The 27399-nt window shown below is 46.3% G+C and overlaps 1 protein-coding gene across 1 annotated transcript in view; it reads left to right on the forward strand.

The window, feature by feature from the left end:
• sox5 (SRY-box transcription factor 5) overlaps positions 1 to 27399 on the forward strand; it is a 63984-nt gene that overhangs the window by 31961 nt on the left and 4624 nt on the right. Inside the window, exons 5-11 of the mRNA XM_076111858.1 lie at positions 3394 to 3511; positions 6408 to 6502; positions 14210 to 14374; positions 19533 to 19725; positions 23157 to 23329; positions 26619 to 26721; positions 27045 to 27218. Coding sequence (XP_075967973.1) covers positions 3394 to 3511; positions 6408 to 6502; positions 14210 to 14374; positions 19533 to 19725; positions 23157 to 23329; positions 26619 to 26721; positions 27045 to 27218 — 1021 coding nt within the window. The remainder of the gene's footprint in view (positions 1 to 3393; positions 3512 to 6407; positions 6503 to 14209; positions 14375 to 19532; positions 19726 to 23156; positions 23330 to 26618; positions 26722 to 27044; positions 27219 to 27399) is intronic.

Consider the following 27399-nt stretch of genomic DNA (forward strand, 5'->3'; position numbering starts at 1 on the left):
TGTGAAAGAGGAGCTGACGAGTGCGTTATTCCCCAAAGCGCCTGCTGTTTCAGATGTGCCTTTTTTCCTTTATGTGGAATCTGGAGATTTTCTGATAGATCCGGCCTCGCTCGCACTTTTCCTCCGTCTCTGGTTCTCTCGCCCTCACTTTCCCTCACAGGCTTCTCCTTCCTTCTGTGACGGCATCCCTTTGTCTCTGATTCTCATTCTCCTTTCTTCCCCTGGGTTTTTAAAGTTTGCACCGTGATCACGAGGCTAACACACAGAGCTCACCATCCACTTTGAGGTAGTGCATTATTCTATGTCCAATATGAGGAGAAATATCAGATTAAGGCATTTTATAGATGGTCAAGGAATGTAAATGGGAAGGAATGCGTGAGGGGGACTCTCCAATATCACATGATCAGCGAGTGGACAAACCCCCCTCAGCCCTACACACACACACACACACACACACACACACACAGTTCAGACAGTTTTTTTAGAGTCCCCTGTTTCTCGCTGTTACGCTTAACTTGCTCTGACCCATGTTATCTGCCTCATATGTGAGTGTATTACCGTTTAGAGGTCAGTGTGTGTGTGTGTGTGTGTGTGTGTGAGAGAGAGAGTGTGTGCGTGTGTGTATGTGTGCGTGCCAGTGACCATGGTAGGATAAGCGAGGCCGCTCATCAGCTCAACAGCTGTTACACATATATCCAACTCAACTATTAAAACAGCACCATATGGGAGGGAATGATCCTCCATAAACCATTCTCTTCTTCTTCTTCTTCTTCTTCTGTGTCTTTCTCTCTCCTCTTCTCTGTTCCTTGATCTTCTTATCCCGTTGTGGAGACTTGCGTGTATTGCGCAACAGTTCTGTGGGCTGATTAATATCTTTCTATTGAAGGCAGAGATAGATATGAGACAGAAAAAAGAGGCAAGAGGAGGAGAGGAGAAGACGTGGAAAATCTTCATTTTTATTTGTGATGACAGAAAGGAAAGCCATCTGCACTCACACACACACAGTATATGTGCCAGTGTGTCTATGCACAGTATGTATGTATTACAGCTGCCACAGACTTATCTCCTCTCCCCTCCCCTCCTCTCCTCTCCCCTCCCCTCCTCTCCTCTCCTCTCCCCTCCTCTCCTCTCCTCTCCCCTCCTCTCCTCTCCTCTCCTCTCCTCTCCTCTCCTCTCCTCTCCTCTCCCCTCCCCTCCTCTCCTCTCCTCTCCTCTCCCCTCCTCTCCTCTCTCCTCCCTACGGTACATTACAGTGTTGCTAGCCAGCTCCACTCCAGCATATGTCCAATTAGGCCTGAAAGGCAAAGCGGAACTGTTCTGCCTGTGATTCGTCCCCGCGGGGGTCCTGTCCGAACGTCGCGCTGGAGCGCCTCTCCCTTCTGATCGTGCGGCGCGGCGGTTTATGGTTAACCAAAATGGTGGAGTAATTATTGTTTTTGGTGTAAGGGGGAAACAGGAGTCGCTTGAAGAGAGCTGTATTCCCCTGCGCTGTGATAGTTTGATTACAGTGCTGCTGGCTGCCGCATGCCGACACACAGGAGCAGGAGGAGGGGGGGAGGAGGAGGAGGAGGTGCACACACACACACACACAGATAGGTACTTATAGTACACAAGCATGCATACGCCCAGGGAAAATTGAGTATACACACACACACACAGGCAGGGGAAGCTGGCACTGAGAGACAGCTGCTCTCTCTCTATTTACCTGTCTCAAGCACTTCAAGTGTCCATATCACTGGGATATTACCTGATTCTACCGCGGCACCACCTCAGCCTTGTGATTGTGCAGCCATTTACATCGTTCCAGATCAATTTTGCCACATCAAACAGCTCTTACCTGCCCATTATCTTATTCAGCCATTACCTCCCTGACCCTCCTGGCAAAATAGGAGAGCCAGGAGAAGGAGCTGGAAAGAGGGAGCAAAGAGCTTTGCAACCAGGAGTACAGGTCAAAGGCCTAAAGACCCAATCGGAGATTTGATTTAAAGGGGCACCAATTTTTCGACACATGCAGTTTAGTTGACCCATCATGTGGATGATCAGTCGGCCTTTGATAACAGTTGAATATTGTCTTCTGTGGCTCTGGAGAAGATTTCTAAATCTCCTCAAAGACATCAGAGGTGTGCATGCACAAACTCTTTTGTCTAAACTAAGTTCCTGTGCACCTGTTCTGTAACAGAACTCAAATGAAGCCCCCACTACTCTGTAATAGCAGGACCCGCCTCTTCTTCTTCTTCTTCTTATCCTGTTTCATTGACGCCGCGCCCAAAGATCCAGAAGCGAAACCGATGCCAATGAAAACACCACATTGTATGCTTCAAGATAATTAAGGAAAGTAACATAAATGGCAGGATGTGCTTATCCGGCTAAAGACTTACTGGGTATCTGATCTTGTTGTATCCAAAATGTTGGCCGGTAGGAAACGCATTGCTTTTCTTGTATCATCATTTTTGGAAAATAGCTTAAAATTTGCACAGAATTTGGCCTGAGCTCCTTCCCTCCACTCACATTTGTGGTTTCTACATCCTACCGGCATTACACTTTAGCTTTACAGCTAGATTCCTTATTTCCCTCCTCGGCTCACCTTCTCTCCACTCTCTCCACTCTCTCCACTCTCTCCACTCTCTCCTCCTCACTTCCTCTCCTCGTCTTCTCCCATCGTTCCTCTCAAACTGTCAGTCAGTCCATCACACGCGAGTCTTTGTGCGTTGTTTTTGGCAGAACGCTGTTCAGTGCAACCATCTGTCTCCTACTTCTCTCTCTTTCTGTCTCTCTCTCTGTCTCCCTCTCTCTCTCTCTCTCTCTCTCTCTCCTGTCGTCCTTGCCAAAGCCACCCATCGGAGGAGCTTTTTTCTGCTTCTCCTTTTAAAATCCTGGAAACCTTGTGAAGTCGTATGGCACTTTGCCGACGGGCGCGCAGAGAGGGTTGTGTCTGTGTGATTTTGTGTGTGTGTGTGTGTGTGTGTGTTGGTGTGTTTGCGTTGTTGAGGGGGTTGATGTGGGGAGAAAGGAGAGAACATCATCTTCCAAATAAAAAGGAAAAGGCCAGCTGTTGTGCGAGTTGAGTGAACTGTTCTCATGACTTGCTTTTTGTCTTTGAATCCACAAGACAGAGTGTTTACGGTCTGTGCGTGTGATGTACTACATGAATGTATGTATATGAGCCTGAATGCATATGATTCTCAGAAATTATTATGGTATGATTCAGATGATTCACAATGGTACTGTTCTAAGATACACTGCTCTATTTATAGCATGGGCACTGAAAGAGATGCAGAAGGTAATCATGTTTTCTCCCCCCCTTCTTTCTCTTCTTTTCCTCCATCCACCCTCCTTCCACATTCCTTTTATCCCCTTCCCCCCACCCCCTGTCTCCCTCCTCATCATCAGCAGGTCCAGGGCCAACTCCCTCCGCTGATGATTCCCGTCTTTCCTCCGGACCAGCGGACTCTGGCGGCGGCGGCGGCCCAGCAGGGCTTCCTCATGCCCCCTGGCTTCAACTACAAGCCTGGCTGCAGTGAGTACCGTCCACACGCGCAGACATGAATAGGTGCAACTTTCAGTGTAAAAAGTGCTTCTTATCTGCGATGTTCCCACCGTTTTTCACCAAGCAAGGTAGAGCTTGACCGTTTTCCCACACAAGCAGTCGGACTGTTTCCCAAAAAGACGAGCTCGCCCCTACAACAACATCTCTCTCTTAATAGAAAAACCATTCCAAATACACCCTTCCTGTTTACACTCTCAGTCTCTCTCTCTCTCTCCCTCTCTCGCTCAGTCCTTTTGGCTCCATCCTTTTGTCTTGTCTATTTTTTGATGTATAAAAGCAACAAAATACAAGCGTACATGTTTTTTTTTTTGGCTATCACGCTCCGGCTGTGTGGCAATGTGTTGTTTACCATGATAGAGAGAGAGAGAGAGGGAGAGAGAGAGAGAGAGGAGGTGGGTGCTTGCCAGGGGATGCTGGGAATAAATGAACGATGGGGGGGTTAGCAGAGGGGGTGGGGATGGGTGGTAATGTGACCTGCCCCAGGTTCTCCTCACATTAACACGGGAAGCAGCCAGAATACGTTTCCAACACAGCCCACACACAGTAACACACACACACACACACACACACACACACACACACACACAAACGTCCAGGCAGCCAGAGAATGCTTTGTGATATCGCAAACACACACAAAAAAATTACTTAGATATGCGATCGTGCACACAAGCCTGTGCACGCTCAGCCCCCGAGCCCCCCCCCCCCCCCCCCTTCCCAACTCCCTTAGAGTTTCACAGCTTCCCAAACAAGTCCATTCCATTTTAATTAGTGCCATCTTCACCCACGCCCACTGCCCACGTAAATACCCCGTCAAGTGGTGGGCTTGTCTTTTCACTGCCTCCGCCAGCTCCAACCGGACTGGCACTCTGCGCCAGGCTGAGCCGCCCCTGAGAAAACTCTCTGGCAACTTTCGAAGTTGTCGCGAGTTGATGCAGTTCGGCGCTGCAGCTCTAAATAAGACATGTGTAGCATTGTGCTCCGACATATTCTCACAGCGCTTTGAAGACGTGAATAGATTTCGGCCGCACGTCGTGGATTTCTGTGCACTCTTTCAACACTTGTTGAACAGTCACACGACGTTTCTACCGTCCAAGCTGGTGACACAACATGCTAAAGATAACTGTTTCACTTTTTATAATCTATTATAAATATGTATTATTCACTGCATTTTCAGGTGTGTTCATAATTAACTTTAAAAGGATCAATTCTGAGCTACTTTTACTCTTATTTCCAAAGCTAATGTTTTAAATCTGTGGCGTTTCCCTTTAAGAATTTAAGAAATGCTAAATTGTGCTCAAATTGACACCAGAGGAATATTGGTGCCTCTCACTTCCCCCGGTCCGTGTCTCTCTCTTCCGTCTGTTTGTCAGTGAGAAATTTCATCCCCGTCCGCCGAGGTCGCTGTCCCCAAGCCAAGAGCAACATATTTGCTTTCCTCCGTCCTTCTCGCTTTTGTTACAGCGACCCCCAGGAGGAGCATAAATATCCATCCAGCTCATGTTTGTCTAGGGAGCGAGGAGAAAAGAGCCATCCCCTAGAATACACAGTCCTGAAATAATTCTTTAATCCCTCCTGCCCTCCCTCTCCCCTGGAGAAAAGAATGTCTCAGCTTCGCTTTTTTTTTTTTTTCTTAAGAACAGAGTTATATGGGAAAATATGTCGGAAGGAAAGTCTTGGCTTATGCCAATCACACACACACACACACACATTTACATGGGCACATGCACAACAGAAGGTCCTGATACGGACAAGAAGCCGGCCGCTGCGCTGAAGGTTCAGGTCAGCAATGCAAGGTCAAGCCCTGAGAGCATTCCCAAGTTTTTCTCCACGAAGAATAGAGTGTCCTCGATGTGATGCCAGTATAAAAGCCTGACCTCCGTGTACTGTGTTTTGGTTAGTGGGCATGTCCGAATGTAAATCAGAGCCGGCAACAGGCGGGTTTCAGTCAGTATGACGATTATTAAGCACAGTATTCCTCACCCTCCGTCTCCTGCTCCCCTCATCCCTGACCTTTCTCTCCCTCCTTTCCTCTCTCTCTCTCTCTGGAAGTAATTACAGCGCGGCCTATCTGCACCTGGTCACTAATAAACCCCACTCGTCCTGTTCTCTGTCTCCTTCTCACTGCACTCCTGTCATCTCCTCCGCCCTGTTCGTTCATCTATCTCTTGATTTATCAATCCTGACGGGGGGGGGAGGGGGGCGGGGCGGGGCGGGGCGGGGGGTGCAGAGTAACTTGTGAGGAGAGAAAGATGACAACAAGAAGGACACGAGAAGAGAGAAAGGGTGAGACGGGGCAAGAGAGAGACTGAAAGCAGCTCTCTCTCACAACAAAGCAGGAGAACAGACAGTTGAGATGGGGGGGGGGGGGGGGGAGAGAGAAGAAAGAGCAGCAATCGGCAGTGGCGGCTCTTAATTACGGCGCTGGGGCCAGCTTTATCAGAATCCCCTCACCTCGCTGCTCTTTGTCAGGGGGTATTAAGGAGGACGACACACAATCAGGCTTTTCATTAAGGCCCTACCGGCAGCACACACAAAGGACGGCTTTAACAGCTGCAGAGAGGGACTCAGGTGGTGTGAGGGGAGGGGAGGGGAGGGGGACGAAGGTGGGATGAGAGGGAGGAGAAAAACAAGAGGATGAGGGGAAAAAGGGAGGGGAGATGGACTGAGGAATGAGTGAAGAAAAGGGTCACTGAGCAGGAAAAGGGTGAGAGAAGAGAGGGATGATATGAGAAGAAAAGAAGGAGATGAGAAATGGATGAAAGAGAGATGGAGGGCATGGGCTGGAGAAGGGGATGCTAGTGTGTAAACGTGCACCAAAAACCATCACTGACATGCCGTGATTTTGTCTGCTTTACCTCAGGTGACCCCTACCCTCTGCAGCTCATCCCCACAACGATGGCTGCCGCCGCCGCCGCCGCTGCTGCCACGCCAGGCCTGGGACCCCTCCAGCTCCAGGTAAGACTGCAGCCCCTACAGATGACCTCTCGGAACCAGATTTAGGGACCAAAATCATCCAGTAAATGACAACTAAACTACAACCAGGAGTCTTTGAAAATCGCCGACTAAAAACTTTTTTTTCTCTTCACTTGGGTGGTCCAATTGGGAATACATCCCCCGACAGTGTTCACACCCCACACTGAGCTATACAAGACCACAAACACAGCCACGGGGGGGGGGGGGGGGGGGTGGGGGTGGGTGCAAAGCTGTCACTTTCAGCGTGGACAGTGACGTGATCCCATACAAACATGATCTTCGTGATCGGACCTCAAACATCACACAGAACTGACAAGTGTAACCCCAGCCCTCGGCTTTGTCCCTCAGTATTCAGACGGACTGTCGGAGCTAATGTGTGGCTGATGCTGAAGAGATGAAGTTATCGTCACGATCGAAATGATGATTACGTTTCTACACATCATGTCCTCTTCGTACAGAGTACGAGTAATACATCTCAATCCAACAAGTGGGAAAAAGCATTCGTTGACATAAAGCATACGAAGCATATTGAGCAAAGGGGTCGGCCCCTTCATACATCACGAGTTCCAGGAAGTGGTCTGCTTGTTTTTTTCCTGCCATTATGTCATAAATTTGCAGTCAGAACAGGGAAAAAAAGCCAGAAAGCAGAGAGAGATGACAGGGAGAGACAAAACCACAGAGAGGTAAAACTGAAAACAAAGTGAGTCAACATCTGTTAGGAGGATGAGTCTGACTTCGGTCCTTTTCCTGTCTGCATATTTAGAATAAACGGCCGATCGCTTGGTAATCCTGACCCCACCGGTCAGAGCTCGTGCACCCACTCTCTCGCAGACAAACACACGACTAGACCTCACATACTTCAACTCAGATCCATGTGGGCTTTGGGGCCCCCCTCTCCCAGGGGTTAAGAGCTTGCGCGGGCACCCCCCCCGCCCCTTTTTTTTTTTCTGAAGCACATTAACCTCCAGTGCCGGGCTCGGCCTCTGCACAGGCTGTACTGCACTTGGCCCTCATGTCTCCTTGACACGCATATCGTCATAAAATAGGACGCACACACACATGGATGTCTGAGAGAAACAGCTGCATTGACAACACATGTTTTTCTTCCTGCACATCTTTTTCACTTACTGTTCAATTCAAGGGGAATGATGGGAACATGTGTGTTAAAGGTCAGGCAGAGGGTGAGCGATACATTTGCACCTGTCAGCCAAACGCACTGCCCCATATGCCAGACACTGCAGGGAGAATAGAATAGCTGTGTAACTCTATCATGGAGAACGGACCCCGCTGTCGTCACTGATTTCATTATTACTCGCGCTTGTGTGTGTGTGTGTGTGTGTGTGTGAGCACATTCGTGTGTTTAGCCTGAGAATAATGTCCTCTGCGCTGTTATCACCGCTTCAATCTAGCCGTCCATATGTTCGACTGTGTGCAGACACACTCAATCTCCAGTTGAAAAGCTTTGTCCACCTTGCAATTGGATTTTGTTTTTTTCTTTTTCTGGCGGGGAGGGGCGAGAGGACACAACAAGTGCAAAAACAACCATCTCACTAGCAGATCTCTTTCTTACAATCCTCTCAGACACACACACACACACACACACACACACACACACACACACACACACACACACAGTGGCACATTGAGATTAAGGCTTGTCAGAAAGGAGCGGGATTTGTCCGGGCTAACACAAGTACAGATGTCTCAATGTGGATGGATTTCCTTTGGGATCGTCTCTGCGCCCTCATTTGATAAGGAGGTGTTTCTGTCGCCGAGACGAGACATGACAGTTAGCTCGGGCCTCGGGTCGCCACGGCAACACAGTGGTTTGGCGGAGAGGACACAAGTGAACCCACTTAGCCGAGACACACACACACACACACACACAGAGGTAGAAAATGAAAGATTTTCAGGCAGAGTACACAATGAACTTCACAGCTGCATTCAGGAGTGCAGAGAAACATGCTGACAGATGCAGACAGGACACTTCAACTACACACACACACACACACACACACACAGGCGTAACAGAGTGTAGTGGGATTACTTTTCAATAACTACATAAACCAGCCATAGTTATAGTTTAAATCCAATATGTTCTATATTTTTGTTTTATGCGTCCAAGATGAGTCCACAAAAGAGAAAAGTAAGAAAGGAAATGTTAAAATATATATTTTTTTAGTGGTATGCAACACACATGTGACAGTGTGTTTCTTATCTCAGGCAATGAGATAATCTGGTTCAGGTCATGATGGTGCCTCAGTACTTTCAACAGGCTTCAATAGACTCACTGCTACAATGGTGCTGATGCAGGCAGCCCGTATTGTATACGCGTCTTACACACCACTGACGTAGTACAACGTTAAAGCTCCACTGGGTACCTTGCTGGTGACCACAAACGGCCATTAAGTCGTTCAATTGTGACAATATTATTAGCCATAAATCACGGTCTCTCTCTACACTGCTTGCCAAATTGGTAATTCATTTGTATTTTCCTCTTAAATTTAGATTTGACTTCCTTTGAGGATAAACTGGACAAAAGGAATAAAAGTTGCACTACAACAATTTAGTTCTGTATATGATTTGAAGTTGAGGGAGAGCCTGAGATATCTTTTAGTCTCAATTTATAGGTCAAACCCCATTAACAAGGAATCCTACATTTCCCATGATGCTACACAATAGCATCCTAAGTGATGCCTGCCCATGTCTTTAAACTCCTTGACCTCAATTTGTGAAGCAGATTTATATCAAATCTGCCGTCTCCGTGCCCAACCTGGATTAACCCTGATGACATCACGGTCAACTACAAGAGCAGCCATGTTTGTAGTTTGATATACGTCTAAACGGATCTGATGATTCACGTACTGAACGTATAACTGCTATCACACCAAACCACTCTGCAGAATCCACATCTCAGTTCCTCTTGGTGTCCGACACTCTAGAAACTATACATAGAAAGATCAGAACTCTCAACAGCACGGCTTTGATTTAAGTGCAGTTCTTAGAAAATATATGTATTAAATCTCTCAATGAGTTCAAGCTCTTTCTACGCGTAAAACGCCCTCCATAGAAATCAACAGAGTAGCTCTTACAGTCAATGGGAGCTTAACACCGAATCTCTCACAGACGGGTTTCAAGGCAATGGAGGCTTTGGAGTGTACAAGGATGGCATTTAGCATCTTAATCTGGGGGATGAGTGTGACATTGTGCATGAGAGCATGTTAATCTGGCTCCCTATTGACCCTTGATATCAATGATATCATCCACAAATGGACTGAGAAGGACAGACAGAAGGCTGAAAACTGAAGAAGAAAAAATGCACTCATCCTGGCAAGAGAGAGAGAGAGAGAGAGAGAGAGAGAGAGAGAGAGAGAGAGAGAGAGAGAGAGAGAGAGAGAGAGAGAGAGAGAGAGATCAGTGGTAAAGGTGAAAAGGCGGAGATGCCAGAGAGGTATTTAGAAGGATGATCGGTTAAAAGTTAAAAGGATAAACAGAGAGATGGATGGAGGTAAATGGAGGAGAGAAGTGTGGATGTGTATGAGAGATTAAATGTGTGTGTGTGTGTGTGTGTGTGTGTGTGTGTGTGTGTGTGTGTAGTATAAAGAGGGTCAATGGCGTGGGTCAGGCATCATATGGAGAGGCAGATGTTGGAACATATTGTCCTGGATTACCGCACTGTACACCGGAGAGACGGCCGGATGGACAGGCGGTAAGAGGGAGGGGAGGGGGGGGGGGGGGACAGGGACAGATGACAGAAGGTAAATGAGAAATCAATCGAGCAACTCGTTTCCCCACCGAACCTTATCTGGAGGAGAGAAAGAGCGCAGCAAAGCATTTTCTCAGATGTGAGAATTGCTTCGGTGTTGGTATCTTCTTCTTGGCCTTAAAGGCTTCTCTGAGTTGCAAGGAAATGCCATTTTGTGATAACAGCATGGGATCAATGTGTAATCAATAGGCAGCACAGATAGGTGACTATACCACTTCCAAACACATAATGAGCAAAGGAAATGTGAACGTATAAATACTTCGAGGTTATTGGTGTAAAAGTCGATTTACTTTTACCTATTTTGTCCCCAAATTGGGATGAAATTCCGAACACAAAACATTTTCAGTGCAATATTGAAGTAATAACTCTTCGCTATCAGCAAATATAAAGTGAAAACTGACTTTCTCGTTTCTGTTTCAACGTTAATTTCAACGGTCTAAAGCTGGCACGAAGAAAAGAAATAACCCAAACACTCGGGATGTTTGTTGAGTTAGCGTTTGACCTTGAGGCTGTGCCGTATATATCTATAAGCAAGGTAATCATTTTATTTACACTTTACCACTCTATTCGTCTTTCTCTCTAGGTCGTTTTATTTTTTATTTGTTGCTTAGTTCAATCACAACTACGAGAGGAAATCGAAGCGGCAGTCGTTAAGACGGGGTTTGGGTCCAACGTCTCTGACTCACTGGCTGCTTTCTGACCAAAAACACGCTGCGACTGAAAAAAACATGATCGGTGGGACAGGAAGTCAGACAGACAGACGGACAAGAATCCATTGAGATCCATACAATAGTCCTCGGTGTCCATGTAAACAATAGAGCTCAGACTGCTCTGAAGCGCCGCTAACTCTCACAACAAAGAACAGGCGGGCTGGTAATCTGACTAAAGCTGCAGATTATTGACCAAGTCACACACACACACACACACACACACACACACATAGATCCACCCCTACTAAGATCACAGGAAAAACAGTGCGACAGAGAGAATGGACACACACTGTCAATAGCACTAATACCAAACAGTCAGCCCCATGTTTTCACTGAGAGGAGCATCAATAGTCACACATCACCTTTTCACCTCTTGTCAATAGAGCTCAGGCTTGCACATGCTTACGCACACACACTCTCACACACACACACACACGACGGGGTGTCATGTGGCAAGCAAAGCGCTGACCACTAGACATGCTCGTGTGCACACACACAAACAAACACATGCAGATATGTTTGTCTCGTATTAGGGCATTAGGAGCAGAAAGAGTGAGGAACACACACACACACGCACTCACACACACACACAGCCAGTGAGTGACATTTCAAATTCCTTAGTCTCATCCTGCATCTACGGTTGCATTCCCCCACCCCTCACTCATTGTGTTGCTCCGTGTGTGTGTGTGTGTGTGTGTGTGTTTGCTCCTCCGGTCACCCCAGGGGGCTTTGCGCTGTCACTTCCTGTTTGTTGACATGGATGTCGTTGTGGCGACGCTCTGGGCGCGCTCCACAGTGCTTCTGCCCTCTGTACCGTGTGTGTGTGTGTGTGTGTGTGTGTGTGTGTGTGTGTGTGTGTGTGTGTGCCATTGCTTGCCGACCCATTGAGCGGGCTTTGAGTGACGGGAGCTGGCCTTGTAATGGAACTCAATTCACTCCGCAAATAAAGAGGCCTTTGAACCACTGGTCCGAATATGGCAGGACACACATACACTCACACACACACACACACACACACACACCGCCTGTGGTCCACTCGCTAGGGGGTTTGGCTGGTAGGGAGCGGAGGGGGGTTGAGGGGCGTTCATGCTCGGCTGCACCCCCCTCCCCCCCTCACTCTCTCTTCCAGGAGCCACAGTGCAGCTAATTGTAGAGAAATGAGCGAGCGGAGGCTGATCTGATCTGAGCACGCTGGCCCTCCGCGCCGCGCTCACGTAGCTCACCAGAGCATGACCGATCTCCCGCTGATTGCCACATCAGCAGCAGCAGCAGCAGCAGCTCACCCTGTCTACTGTATGCACCTCAATTATCGTTTTTCTCCTCGGTGTCCGTAACAGCGGCAGATGCTGACACTCTGGAGCACGGGTTGCTTTCCAACACGAGAGAAAATGCAGCAAAGGAATGCGATAAAACTCTACAGTGTGATATTTAGTGGAAATCTTTTGAGAAGACGACGGAACTTGTTCTTTTCTTCTTTTCTCATTAACCATAAACTATGTCATTCAACATTTCTTCAATGTTAAAGCATCCAGTCTCCCAAAGTGTTTGTCAGGGATGAAGTTAATCAGCATCCTATTTAGATTTAGATTCAGAATACGATTCATCTTTTGGGAAATGTCATCTTATTTAAGAATTAAATTAAAAGTTTGGTAATTCAACAAAAGCAAGAGAAGGTAGAGAATCGCAACTGAAAACATGCTGCCTTTTCCCCGTCGCGGTGTTGGAAAGTGAACATTGTTGTTGCCACAAGTGAGTGACAGTCAGGCGGAGATTATTTCAAATTCAAATATGAGTTTCTTCCAAAAAAAAGTACTTCTTTGTGTGCAGTGTGAGCGCTGCCAGTTTGAATGTCCCGTTGTTGTTTTTTGTCTTGTTTGTATAAAAAGAGATAAATGTCTTTATTTAAGATAGCAGAGGAAGCTAATGTGGCTGTCACGAGAGATAGAGAGAGGTTCAAAGAGACAGAGAGAGAGAGAGAGGGAGCAGTGACAGCATCTCTTCCTTGGCCATTTGCATAAACCAGCCTTTGTTTGACGCCGGTGGCCGGCAGCCAAGCACCAACAGAAGGACGGAAGTTAAACGAAAAAAAAAAAGGAAAAAAAAGGATGGTCCTCTTCCAGAAAAATCTTCCACCAGAAATAAATGCTAACAATTATAACTATTCAGAAAAGAACAACAACACATCAGTTGCTTCTCGCTAAACAACCCGCTCTGTTGCTCTTCAGAGGACGGAATAACAATTCTGAGAAAACAAAACGGCGTCTCAGAGATTTGTATTAGCCGACATGAAAGCAATTGAGCTTTTGCAGGATGATTTTCGAGGAGGAAGATAGAGAGAGACGGAAAGAAGTGTTTATGAACATTGAAGCTCCTTCCAAATTGTGAATATTCCGCCGTGTCTGTTGCTGTGGAAATACTGGCCAGAGACTGTTTTGTGTGATACGGTGGTATTGCATAAATATTCCCGAGTATGTTCACACCATAGCAGCTCGAGCCATAATGCTTTTATTTAATTTGAAATTAATTAAATACATAAACAAGAGTAGGGGGAACCTGTTTGTTTCGCGCAGCAGTTATTGAATCAATTCATCTTTATTTTAGAGCATTTTAGAGCGTCCCTGTGTGGTTTTGCGTCTTATTGTCCGTACGCTGAAAACGTCGCAGGGGCACAAGACACTTCTGGCATGTCCCATCTGGCATGTAGCTTCACAAATGTCCCTCCTTTTTTTTTTTTTTTTTTTTTTTTGTTATTCTCCATCATCACTTTTTTTCACCTTGAGCGAGAGCCGGGCTCTCCGGCATGACCTCGATAGCCGGAATGTTTTCCCTTTCTCCCACGATGCACCTGGAGGGGACATGGCCATCTCTGGGCCTGTCAGACAGGCTGTTAGCGCTTCTCCCATGGGGTGAGGGAGGGGGGTTGACAGTGGAGATGTCCCTCTCTATCTCTCTCCGTCACACAAACAGAGGCCGGGACACTAATGGCCTCTTCTTCCAGAGCTTTTTAGCCGCTCTTCTTTTTTGTTTGTGCGCTCTCGAGTATTCATTTATTCATGTTGCCCCTTTCTTCTCCTTCCCCCCCCCCCCCCCCCCCCCCCCTCCTCCCCCTCTCTTTTTTCCCCCTCTTCTTCTTCTTTTCTTATTGCCACCCCCCCACCCCCTCCTGTCTGTCTCTCTGTCATCTCCCCCCTGTCTGTCTCTCTTACCTTGCAGCAGTTGTATGCAGCTCAGCTGGCGGCCATGCAGGTTTCCCCGGGGGCCAAGCAGCACGGAGGCAGCATGCCACCGCAAGGCAACCTGGGCACACACTCCCCGCCCACCAACACACACTCACAGAGCGAGAAGGGCCGCAGCTCCCCGCTGCCTAACAAGACCAAGGTAAGGGTCTTTTGTATTCGTGTGTGTGTGTGTGTGTGTGTGTGTACGTGCGTGTAATGCTAGAAATGCCAGACTGAAAGTCCTGAAAGTTTTACTTTCTTAAAATAAGTGTAGCAATCTGCCAGTTCCGTATATTCACCTATTTTCTACAAATAAGTTTTATTTTTCTTGACTCTAGTACATACATATTCTTTTTTATATTTCAAAATTATATTATATTTCTTAAACATTCTTGAAGCAATTTAAAAAAAAGAAAACGTAACTTCTCTGGTAAATTCTTTCACATTTTAAAAAACAAATATGATTATTTCAAAACTTAATTATAGCCAGAAAAGACTTTTACAGTTAAACTGTGTACACTTTGGCCTTTCTAGTAGTACAGAGACTGAGAGAGTGAATGCCTGCCCGGACGAGATGTTGTTTCCCTGCGGTGCATGACCTGAAAATGTGTGTCCACGCTTGTTTGAAGGTTGCATCCCGAATCTTGTCCTTTTTTTTATTTTATCTTATTCTTTCCAATCAAACAAGTGTCCTGAGCAACGGTCTGCTCCTCATGCTAATGCCCGCCCTGGTACAACTCGGAGTACAAACTCACAGTCGCAGTCGAACTTTATCACAAAACTCCAGCTGGTGTGTGGTGGCGGTGGATTTGAGGATGTATTGCTGTTTGTGCCGTTTCCTCGGCTGGCTGCACAATAGGGGCGAGGGGAAGCCTCGTGTCCATCCAAGTGGAATTCTATGAATATCTGGTTGGGATATCTGGACCCTGGCCACCTCCCACACACACACACACACACACACACACACAACCCCCATGCCCCCTGCCATCTACTCTCGGACCCCCCACAAGTGTAGTGGTCAGTCACAAATCACAGAGACATTGACAGACACATGGGAACAGACTTGTCCGTCTAAGAGTAGGACAACATGTTCAAAATCCTACAGAGAACAATATCTGATTTCTGCTAATAAACATAAAGCAGATCTTCCCAAAGCTGTTTTATTTATCTGTCTTTCCTCTCCTTTCCTCTCCTTTATTTTCCTTTCCTCTCCTCTCTTGTTTCTTTCCTCTTCCACATATTCCTTTGCTACTTCTCCATCTATCTCCACCCCCACACACACTCTTTGTTCTGGACCTACGCCTACCCCTGAGTCCACAAACACACACGCACCCACTCTTGCATTGAGGACTAGCTCGCGGCACAGATTTAAAGCTCACGGTTGACCCCAGAGCGTGCCCCCCCCCCCGCGTCCTTGTCCATCAGCCCCTCCCTGCACCTCCGCCGACACACTCGTCTTATTACCATATATATGGAGTTGGGCTGACAGGCATGTGCTGCGGCCTGTGGTGGAGGGGAAGTGTGGAGCCGTAATGGCCTCCCCAGTCCAGCAGGAGAGGCGGACTGGGGTGTGGACCCACATGGCACGCGACAGGCCCCATGAAGCCAAACTGGCCAATTGACCGCAGCGCTGTTTCGGTGTTACCCCCCGTGCACTCGGACAAACTTTAGATTAGGGCATCGTCGGATTTTAAAGCTATTTCTCTCTTATTTCTTTCTTTCTCTCTTTTCTCTCTGCTTCAGTCTCCTTTGATTTCTTTCATTCAGGCTGACCACTGCAGCGCTCTCACTCATTCATTCTAACACTCTGTCTCTCTCTGGGCGAGTGACATGTATATTTCAGAGGTGTGCTCCCCCTGTGGGGGTCTATCTCAGGTCTCTAGTCATTTAGAGACGCACTGCCTGCCTCTGCTCACAGCTGTTTGGACTCAGGCGCTCACCGCTTAAGTGCTTTACCCTCGGGTGAGACACGGACACACACACACACACACACACACACACACACACAGGTGTTGAAGGAGACACCATGCCAACCATCCCCTTCACACACACACACACATGCCCATGCACAAATCACTGCGGCATACATGCAGCTTTCTTATACGCAAGAGTGGACCTTTAGATGTAGGCAGGCATGCATACAGAGCCGTACAATAGTGCCGTTCAAGTGATGCACCATATGTAGCCCGTTCGCTGACATGCATCACACACACGCAGTACTGTGCTTAAGAGCGATTATGAAGTACTTTTACATTTGATGTTACCTTCTACTGCAATTCTTGTCAGAGGAAAATATTGTACTCTTTAGTCATTTTCATTTATCTTTGATATAGATTTTACATTTAAATCAGCTCATAACATATGATTTATCACTACAGATTAAACTATTTAACAGTATATATATATATATATATATATATATATATATATATATATATATATATATATATATATATATAAATATAACGCACCACTCCTAAAGGAGCCATTCTCTAAAGTGAGTACTTTTGCACCTTTGAGTATGTTTTACAGATACTAAACTTTACGAGCATGGCTTGTATTTGCTCCAGAGTATATTTACAACGAGCCTAATTAGTTCAAATATAACAGTCGGTCTAGACTGTCGTGGTAAAGTCACGTCTGTGCTCGTCTGTTTTCTCCAAATACAAATGAGTAGAAAATGTGCATTTGCGTACTTGGGGAGTCAGGGTTTGAATCGGTGCCACGTAGTGTACAAGCCTGTCATATCTGCCTCCTCTGTGTTGCCCTGCTGTCTGAGAGAATTAGATATGACAATATAATTAATATCCAAGCAGTCACTTATAGCTGGAAGGGAAGGAAGAGAGGAGGAAAGACAAGAGAGATGAAAGGAGAGAGGAGCATGTAAAGGTCTTGAGAGAAACCTGCCCAGAATAAACGGTAGTGGCACACACACACACACACACACACACACACACACACACACACACACACACACACACGCACACACACACACACACTTGTCCTGTTAATTGAACCATCAGCCCCAGTGATAAGATGCAGAACCCTGATGTCGCCTTCACATGTCGGCATCCACAGAAGTGAAATACAGCCCACACACACACACACACAGGCATTATCTCTCCCCTGCCGCTTCCTCTCTGTCCCTCTGGCTCTCGTTGTCACTCTGCATGTTTTCGGTCTCAAAGCTGGAGACTGTTTCATCAGCCAAGAGAGACACAAAAGCAATTGTATTAATTCGAGATTCCGAGGCTTTCAGAGGCTTTAGGGGCCTCACACACACACACACACACACACACGCACACGCACACACACACTGTCATGAGATTTAGAGCTTGTTGAACAATGTCTCACACTGACACACACATACACACACACACAAACAAGTCGGTCCAAGCCTCTCAGCTCCACTGTCTAAACTAATTCCTCCACACTGGCATAATGCAGGTTGGCCACCTTCCCACCATAGGATTTGGCTTGGCGCGGAGAGGAAACTCCCCCCATTCCACTGTACAAGAGACAGAGGCATTATCTATTTGTAATAAATATTCAAACGCGTTCCCAGCCAAAGCCCACCATAATATGGGTCAGGATTGAGAAGATCCCGCTCAGTGTTTCTCTCCTCCTTTCTCTCCTCTTCTTCTCCGGCCCATTGTCTCACCGAAGGCATCTTTGGGGGTCCTCCGTCTATTTAGAAAGACCCCCCTAATGAAGGACAATCCGGTTAGGCCTCGTCGCACACACACACACACACACACACACACACACACACACAAAGTGGTGATCGCACACACACATAGGCACGTACACATGTAGGGGCTTAATTGGAAGGGCTTAATTGAGTTGTGAGAGGCTCATAAGGCTTAGTACGACTCAAGGAGTGGGAATGAGGGAGAGTCGACCTTAATGAGTGGGTATACCACACACACATACAGTACTTCCTCTCTTTTTGGATCCCACTGTATGCTGGATTCTACTCCGCCTAAGCAGCAATTAGACTAATGACCAGAAAATAAAGAAAAATAATGTCTCCATTCTATTCTATGGTGTCCATGTAGCTAAAGTAGGACCACACCTGTAAAGCTAAAAGTTCCCTTTAATTCACTTTTTTACAACATGTACATTTAGGAACAATTCATAAGTTTTTGTCATAAGACGAAGCACTACAAACAGATTGTATTTCTAAACCTCATAGACCATATTGTGGTGCTCTACTTGCGGGCCCATTAAGCCGTCCCTTGCCCCGTGTTGTGTCTGCCTTTTAATTGCGGCGTTTTAATTACACAGAGTGGTCTGTGTACATCTGGCCCCCGGGCGATCTAATTCCTTCCTTCCTGTCACATGACCCTCCGAGGCTGCCCCCTGATTGGATTAGGTCATCAGCAGGGGTGGCGTTGCCATGACAGTTAACGTGATAACAGCCCCTGGCGTCGCGCGGTAGTCCGCATGCCGATTCATTTAGCGGGCCGCTGTCTGTGACTGGTGTTGAGGTTAGTGCCGTGTGCAGACATCCTTTGATTCAGACGAGTGACGGAATTTGATGATATAGATATATCAACTCCTGTTTGGCATCATAATACATAATAAAAGCTGCCTCAGAAGTTATGGATTGGTTGCTGGGACTGTGTGTCTTTGAGGCACAAAGCGCCGCTTCGCTGTTCACTCCCATGTTCACAGCCGTGACGGTCCCTTGTTTCTGATGGAGCGAGTGCACATTGAAGTGGCAGACAGTCTTCTGTTCTGTTCTGTTCTGTCGGCTGTTTGATACATCGAGACGTCACCATGTCCTCAGAGCCACAGCTGTAAAGACGGTCTCGGGGAGGTGCTCTGGGAGAGGCAGAGTGCTGCTGCTGTCCGCTGTAGTTTTGGGACTGATTTTAGTGTGTTTCCTCTCCTCAGGTGTGAACGTTGCTCTTACCGCTCTTGGCCTTGTTGGAAGCATGCCGAATTTTACTGCATGTTTACTGGAGCCTGCATGTGGAGTGTGCACATGCATGTGAATGAGTCGTCTGGACTTCCCTGTGATAGGGAGTCAGTTATTTTACATGTAAATGTCAACGGTTTGCACCAAAATTTATCAGTATTTATTGTTGTCCGTGCTGCAATTTTCTTTATTTTTATTTTGCTTGTGACAAGCTGTTTGGATACAGGCAGTGGCATGCACCGTGTCATCTGTCCCACTGCTGTGCATGGGCTCCCGTTTCACTAGTGCGTGTTATTAAAGCCTCCATTGCGAGTGGTCTCGGTGAGGGGCCCCCCGCTCCCAAATTGCTACGGTGGTCACAGCAGGCGAAACTGTGCTGTTTTGGTTTTTGCAGGACAGTGAGGGTGCACAGCCACTGAACCTGTCGGCCAAGCCTAAGGCATCCGAGAGCAAGTCACCCAACTCCCCCCCAACTTCCCCACAGGTCGCTGCTGCTGCTGCCGCCAAGCTGGGCCCCGCCGGCTCCTTGAAGCACAGCGCCGCCCCCTCCAGCATCGGAGGTCCACCGACCAGAGTCAGCTCGATAGGTAAGTGGACTTAAGTAACCATTACACACACACACACACACTCAGGAACAATTAAAAGGATAATCCGAGGCTACTGTAATAGAAAAAATAGTGACCAAAAAAGGTAGCTTTACACATTACCGTGGCCTATTTCTTAGATTGATGTAAAAAAACAACAGCCACTACCACAGTTCCCATTGTATTTGCAGGTGATGTTGCAGTGTAGTGTATACAACATATTATTACCGTTACAAATGATGGCCAAAACTTTGAAAATAAGATTAAAGTTGTAAGAAACGGTAATTTTCCTCACACACAAAGACATATCCAAAGAAAAACACGTGAATGCATATATGTTGCGTACATCCAGCATAAGTGGCCCAACACTTGGATACACTTTTATGAAATGCAAATTGTTCCCATTGTGACAACGTTCGCCTTCAAGGAAAACGGTAATAGCCTCGCTGGTAGTGGCGATGACTAGAACAGCATTGCCTCTCCTAGTGCTGCCATTGTTGCCACAGCCAGTACCGTAATCATACCGGGCCACATGCACACATCCATGAAATATGACATAAATGAATCACCATTCTGTGCTCCTAATCCATTTTTCACACTGATAGTTCAAATATTACACATATGTAACAGGCTATAATTAGTGTGTTTGTGTTTTTCTTCCGCGTCGCTATTTGCCTCGGGGCTGCTTCATTGTTATGTGTTTATTAGTAACTGAAAGAGACAGAGAGACACAGGGAGTGAGGGGAAGTAGAGAGAGAGAGAGAGAGAGAGAGAGAGATGGGGATTAGCACTCTTTTTTTTTTTTTTGAGCTACGAAGCGGGGGAATAATAAAGAGAGGAGCGCATGACAGACAGGAGGTATCACCAATGAGATTAGACAAGCCTCTTACATGAGCCAGGACAGCGCAAACACCCGGCATTAATGACACAATGACAGCACACACACTCTTAAGACACACACTCAAACGCACACAAAGGCTCACACACACACACACACACACACACACACACACACACGCAATCCCACCTCCTCCTCCTATAGGCAGTTAGTCTTTTTTTTTTTTTCTGACTTCTTGGCTAATCTCACTGTTTTTCAACAAATCGGCGGATTTAATATCAGATTAGTGGATTTGCGGTCCCAGATGTTTTTTGTTCGGGAAAAATGGATTACAGTGTTTAAAGTTTGTGTGTGATCCCCGCTGAATTATTTTGCGCGCGGGGACCAGTGTGTTTTGTGTCGCACATCCCAGTTAGGTTGCAGCTCGCCGTCCCATCTGTTGAGTTTAGCCGGTCACCAGCAACGTTTGTTATTGCAGTTCATCGTCGTATTAGGATTCCTGTTACAAGTTCAGAGGGGAGAGACGGGGCCAGACAAATTGGAAAAGAGTCTAGAGGCGGTCGTTTTGATGTGGGAGTGAGTGAGTGTGTGTGTGTGTGTGTGTGTGTGTGTGTGTGTGGGCGGGAACAGATTATGAATATGTGTTTATGTTATTTAGATTCAGACAGGAACAGACGCACATGCAGTAGGAAATTATTATTTATCTCTCAATTTGAACGGGGGAGAGTTGTATTTTATGTTAAAGAGAAGTCAAGAGTGCCTCTGTGAGCCAGGATTGTCAGTGGTAGAATGTAACACACATTTAATTTAATGTAGTGCTGTACTTAAGTACAATTTTAAGGCACTGCACTCGAGTATCTGCATTTTACTCTTGTTTATACTTCTCGACTGCGTTTGAGAGAGAAATATTGTGCTTTTTACTTCACCGCATTTCCTGTATCTCACAGATTTTAGTCACTTGGTGACAAAAGGTGATACATTTTAGAGATCTTAATTAATATATGTATTTTTTTTAATGCAAAACCGCATAAGACCGTGTTTATGCTCACTAAGGCTTATAGAGTATCCGGGTCATATCTGCAGGTGTAAAGATGGTTCATGAGTTCATTTTCAGTCGCTTCACCTTCCATTAGTGGCGTCCGGATGAATTCCTGTCCACAGTCTTTTCAAATGCACGTTTCTCTTTTCTCCCCACTTCCCATCCGTCCATCCATCCGTCCTCCCATCTCAAACCGAACTGAAGGGCTGCCAGCGCCTGTAACTTCTACCACGATCACACGATTTGTCCGTCATAAAGTACGGCAGCTCCCCCCTGACCTCCCTGCAGGAGTGTTTTTTTCTGGACAAAAAGGTATTGCGCTTGTCTGTCGAGATTTGCCGTTCAGAGAGAGACACAATTTGTGTGTGTGGAGGGAGAGAGAGAGAAAGAGAGAGAGAGAGAGACACCCCTCCACCCCCCCCCTTCTATCTGGGTCACATTCACTTGTCTGGATGGTTGGCATCGCTGTCAGTTTAAGCGAGACTCGCGCACACATTCATGAGTGCAAGAATATCTGTCCGTCCCCCTCCCTCTCTTTTAACTCCAGATTAAAATGGACTGCCACCCGATTCCATCGCCCTCTCCCCCTCTCTCGACACCCCCCCCCCTTTTTTTTTGGCCTCACATCCTGATTTCCCGGTTATGACTTCTGAAAGAGTTCACGGCTCTGTCATTACCAATCTGAAGCTGGTAATCTGGCCTGAGATGGCATTAGCGGTGCGGATTAGCGCTGATAAAGGCCCCATAAGCCAGCCGCGGCTCTTTGTTAAGAGCTAACACGGCTGATAGAGAGAAGCGATAGCGGCGCACACAACCCCGCAAACACACGGCAGATGCCTCATCGGCCGAGCTAAGCTGCGGAAATAATACAAATAATAGAGCGGCGAGATCTGATCTTTGTGAGGTGGCAGGGCAGATGTTCTCAGCTGGGGAAATTAGCAGGACTTCTTAGTAAGAGGCATGAGAGTCATGTGGCCACCTCTGTTCAAAGTGGAACTACGAGGGTTCAGATGAAAAGAGATGCCTGTAGTTGTTTGTTTCTGTCTGTGTGTGTGTGTGTGTGTGTGTGTGGTGTGTGTGTGTGTGTGTGTTTACGGCTGAGAGCAGGTGGAGGAGGCGGTGGGATGCTTGTTGCAAGGCTAGCTAGGGGCACACTCAGACTCACATATACCCAGCTCGACAGTCAAGTGGTCCGTGTGTAAGACAGAGAGAGAGAGACACACACACACACACACACACACGCAGATGCCCCGGCAAACCCCCCTCATCAAGTGTATGTTAATGTCTTTACCTCATGGTTCAGGGGAAAATTTATTCTGGATGAAAACCTCCTGCCAGCTTCTCAAGCATAAACACACACACACACACACACACTCACACACATATGTATTGCTATTCCAAATGCCTCTCTATTATTATCTCTTATTTATAAAAAGTACAAATATAGTAGATAAAGACTCGGATCACATTTTTACACACAGCTTACAATGATACAAAACCAAATTAATCGCCCCTGTCCCTGTCTCTCCGTGTCCCTGTCTCTCCGTGTCTCAGCAGACTTGTTGTCCTCGCTGTCCACGACCGCCTACCTGAGCGACCACGAGGCTGTGACCAAGGCCTTCGCCGAGGCCCGGCAGATGAAGGAGCAGCTGAAGAGAGAGCAGCAGGTCCTGGATGCCAAGGTTGCCGCCGTCAGCAACCTGAGCCTCAACAATGGACGCTCAGACAAGGTAAACCTCTTTAAATCCCATCCGTACGGCAGCGCGTGGTACGGTGTGCTGTAACCTGAGCAATGGGCGACAAAGTCTGACAACTGCCCCGAAGGATAAGAGGGCAGAATAATCAAGAATCTAAATAAATGTATTGATGTATTACATATTATATATAAAGGTCCGTCTTAGTACTTTAAAGACCATCTGTTTCAGTCTTTATTGTTATTAGTTCGATCCATTGGGATGAAAATAAATACATTTTGATATTATCATTTCTATGACAAATGACTCATGAATAGCATGAACAAACTAAAGGGAAATGTATGGATTATTTCAAGAAAAAAAAACACAACTGATTCCAGAGGTCTAAATTCATAAACTCTCCCAAAAAATGCAAAATGTAAAAAAAAATTAAAAAAACACCCATCACAAGCCGTACCGTCTCATTGTCAGTGTGTAATAATTTGTCTTGCCATATGCCATCCCTACTGCACCATGTAGGAGGTAAATCGGTGTACAATGCGCTCGCTGAAATGTGTTGAAGCTAAACAGGGCCAGATAAGGTAAAACCAGAGGCGTCTCGGAGGTAATGAGTGTGTCTGTAAGGCACACTACAGGGCTACTGTGTGTGTGTGTGTGTGTGTGTGTGTGTGTGTGTGGCAGAGCGGAGCGTTGGGGAGACGGTAATGTGAAGTGACGGCGCCGGCTCCTCGGCAGCGTGGCTAAATTGTGGTTATTTGTTAAACACATTGGGAGTCAGCTGGTGCACGCACACGCACACACACACACACACACACATTCTTACAGAGCAACAGTGTGCTTGAAGCATCTGCACCGCTGACATTCAACAGCTCTATCTGTCTCTTTCTTCCTTTTTTATTTTTTTTTACTCTCTCATCCGATGCGTTTGAAGCAGTCAAACCCAATATGATTTATGTATTCAACCCAGTTGTTTTTTTTGAAACATTTAGTGAGATAGTAATATACTGTCGATACAGTCTAAAGGATTCAGTCTAATAGCTAATTAGATTCACACCAGGGAGAGAACTGGGAAGAGAGGGAACATCAGGAAATGTAGCTGTTTTTCAGGAGCATGCTTTACAGCTTTCCTTGCATTAAATGGAGGAATTTAGCGGTTTTATTTCACTGCAGGGGGTAATAAAATACTAGACGTAATTTTTATTACGTATTTTTTGTCATTTCTTGTTAAATTGGTGCATGTTATCATTGAAGAATTCAGAGAAATCAGGGGGAAAAGGGAGCTTTTCCTGTCATTGTGACTTCTCATACCAGTGATAACGGTGGAAATGATTCATTTTGTCAGCCTCGTTAAGGAATATATTTTTACCTGAAAATGTTTTTGTTTTCATAAGACTAAGAATATGAAAAGGTATTTTTTTGTTTTTGCCGTTTGGTGTTAAATATTTATTTTAAAGCCTTTCTGAATATAAAGTTCTGAAATTTTAGCTGACGAAAAACGTGAATCTTTCTCAGCTTCCAAAGCCCAATGCGCTCCGTGCCGACTCCCGCTTCCTCGGCCCTTTGGCTTTGTGCTGCGCGAGTGTGAAGCCGGTGAGCTCTTGGCGTCCGGATACAACGGTGTCATCTCTGACACACTCAGAGGATTAGTTTTGTCGCTACTTTGTGTCTTGGCTCCAGTGTCAGCCATTCAATCCACTTTTCTCATGTACTGTGCTGGGGCTTAATGTCAGACTAGGCTGTCATCTACTCTGTCTCCCCGTTCATCTCCGTCTCTGTCTCACACACACACGCTCACACACACACGCACACACAGCAAAAAGCCCCTTTGTAACGGCACATTGAAGCACAAAATCGTAACGTGCGAGACACATTTTGTGCTCGTTTTTCCTCAAACGAGGTCTGAATGAGGCTGATCATTTGTGTGAAACGAGGAAAATTCCTAAAATGTGTCTGATTTGCATACAAAATGGCTAAATCTGGTGGATAATTGTTCATTTATTAAAAACATAACAAATTCATAATAAATACTTTTTTTAAATGACTTGCAAATAAACAAAAAAGAGCATTTGCGCATTCTCCCTCTCCCCTACCTGTCTTTTTAACCATATTTATTCCAATCTGAGGGGGAAATTATCTCTAACAATTAAACTACGCTGGACTAAAAACAGAGAAAATGCATTTCATTATCATTCTGCCCTCCTCCCATCCAGCCAGCCAGCTCGCCAGGGTCACATGTAAATGGAGAGGGACACTTTTTGGAAGGTTATTTTAGAAGACGACAGTGTTTTGGGTACGGCTCCTAATCGTGTAATTAAACTGTAAAACGCTGGCGCTGGTGAACTGCGGTATGTGTGTGTGTGTGTGTGTGTGTGTGTGTGAGTGTGAGTGTGGATGCGCGAGTGTGTGTGCCGGTCGGCGGTCGTGTTCGAGCATAGAGTGTGCCGGCTGCTTGCATTACGCATGTAAATGCTCAGTAAATCAGCCTTTTATTGGTTGTAATAAATACCCAGGGGGCCGTGCGGCGTGGCCTCGCTCTCGTCCGCGCTGCACTCTCCCGCTCTCTCTCTCTCTAATGCGTCGACCCTCGGGGGCCTCTGTGAGAGAGAGGCAAGCCGCTGCACTCCACTCTCGCAGGTGGCTGCCAGGAGTCGACACACACACACACACACAAACACACACACACAAACACACACATAATATACAGTATACACACAAAACAGTAAACATCCAAATAGGACTAAATGTAATCAACGTTCTTGCACATGCAAACATACACACAGATGTGTGCTCAAGCATGCAGGCGTACAGCACTCAACTAACAATTTGCTGCTGACATTAACATTTACGCAGATTCACACTGAAACCAACCAAAACACAAAGTGTCTCTCTGCTCAAACGGCTGCTGTTATTTCTCTGGTTTTTCTGTGTTTGAGGAACTGATACCAAAAAAAAAGAATTATTAACAACTGATTTATTTCAGATCAAAAAGAGGGGGGGGGGGGTGTTTCCTTCAGTCATTTCTCACTTCTGTGAAGGAGTTTAAGTCTTCAAAACTGATTTTCTTGCAAACAGATTGGCTTCAGGCCAAGATCTAAAGTAATTTGATTTCTATGCTTCAAAAACAGGAATTTGTGACATGAAACAATTGCTCCTTTCAGCGATAAGTATGTAATGAATAATATCAGTTACTATCATCAACAAGAACAGATCTATTTAAAATCACTTATACGAGTCTTTACAGGTAAATTGGACGTGTTTCTGCATCCCTGCACTGGGGCTTCACTCATTCGTATATTCACACTCATTGGCTGTTTGTGTTGTTTAGGACAAGGCTGCCTTGGAGAGTCTGAGTCAACAGCTGAAGCAGCAGGCAGAGGACAAGTTCAGCCACGCCATGCTGGACTTCACCATGAGCGGAGACTCTGACGGTAGGGGGACACACACACACACACACACTCATGCGTGTGGTCATTTAGGTGACAAAAAGTTGTGGGATTTTTTTTTAAATAGCTATGAAGAGGTATTGGAAAATGTGATTCTTCTGTTTAATTACCATAGATTTCACCAGTTTAAAGTAAAATACTGTTTTTAAAAAACATCTTTCAGTTTATCTGAAAAATTCAAACCCCTTAAAATGTGAGAATAATTGTTTTGACTGGGAATACTGTAATACCAATGTAACGTCTATATTTGTATTTCTGTCTGCCTCTCCTCACCTCCTTCCTCCCGTCTCCTCGCCCTCCGCCGTCAGGCTCCCCCAGCGTGTCAGACTCCAGAATATTTCGGGAGGCTCGCGGTCGTGGCACCGCCGAGCCGCACATCAAGCGGCCGATGAACGCCTTCATGGTTTGGGCCAAGGACGAGAGGAGAAAGATCCTCCAGGCCTTCCCCGACATGCACAACTCCAACATCAGCAAGATCCTCGGTAAAAGACACACACTCTCTTTTTCTCTCACACACACACACACACACACACACACACACACACACACAGTCTGCTTTGAGTGACAGGAGCCTTTGCCCCCACCCCCCCTGTCACCTAACCACTATTTCCCACTGCGCAACCCAAGCCAAAGGAAGGACGCATGCACCGCGGCTCCTATTTC

The sequence above is a fragment of the Anarhichas minor genome, unplaced genomic scaffold, assembly GCF_050575085.1.
Source record: "Anarhichas minor isolate MPS153535 unplaced genomic scaffold, ASM5057508v1 ptg000045l, whole genome shotgun sequence".
Taxonomy (NCBI): Eukaryota; Metazoa; Chordata; class Actinopteri; order Perciformes; family Anarhichadidae; genus Anarhichas; species Anarhichas minor.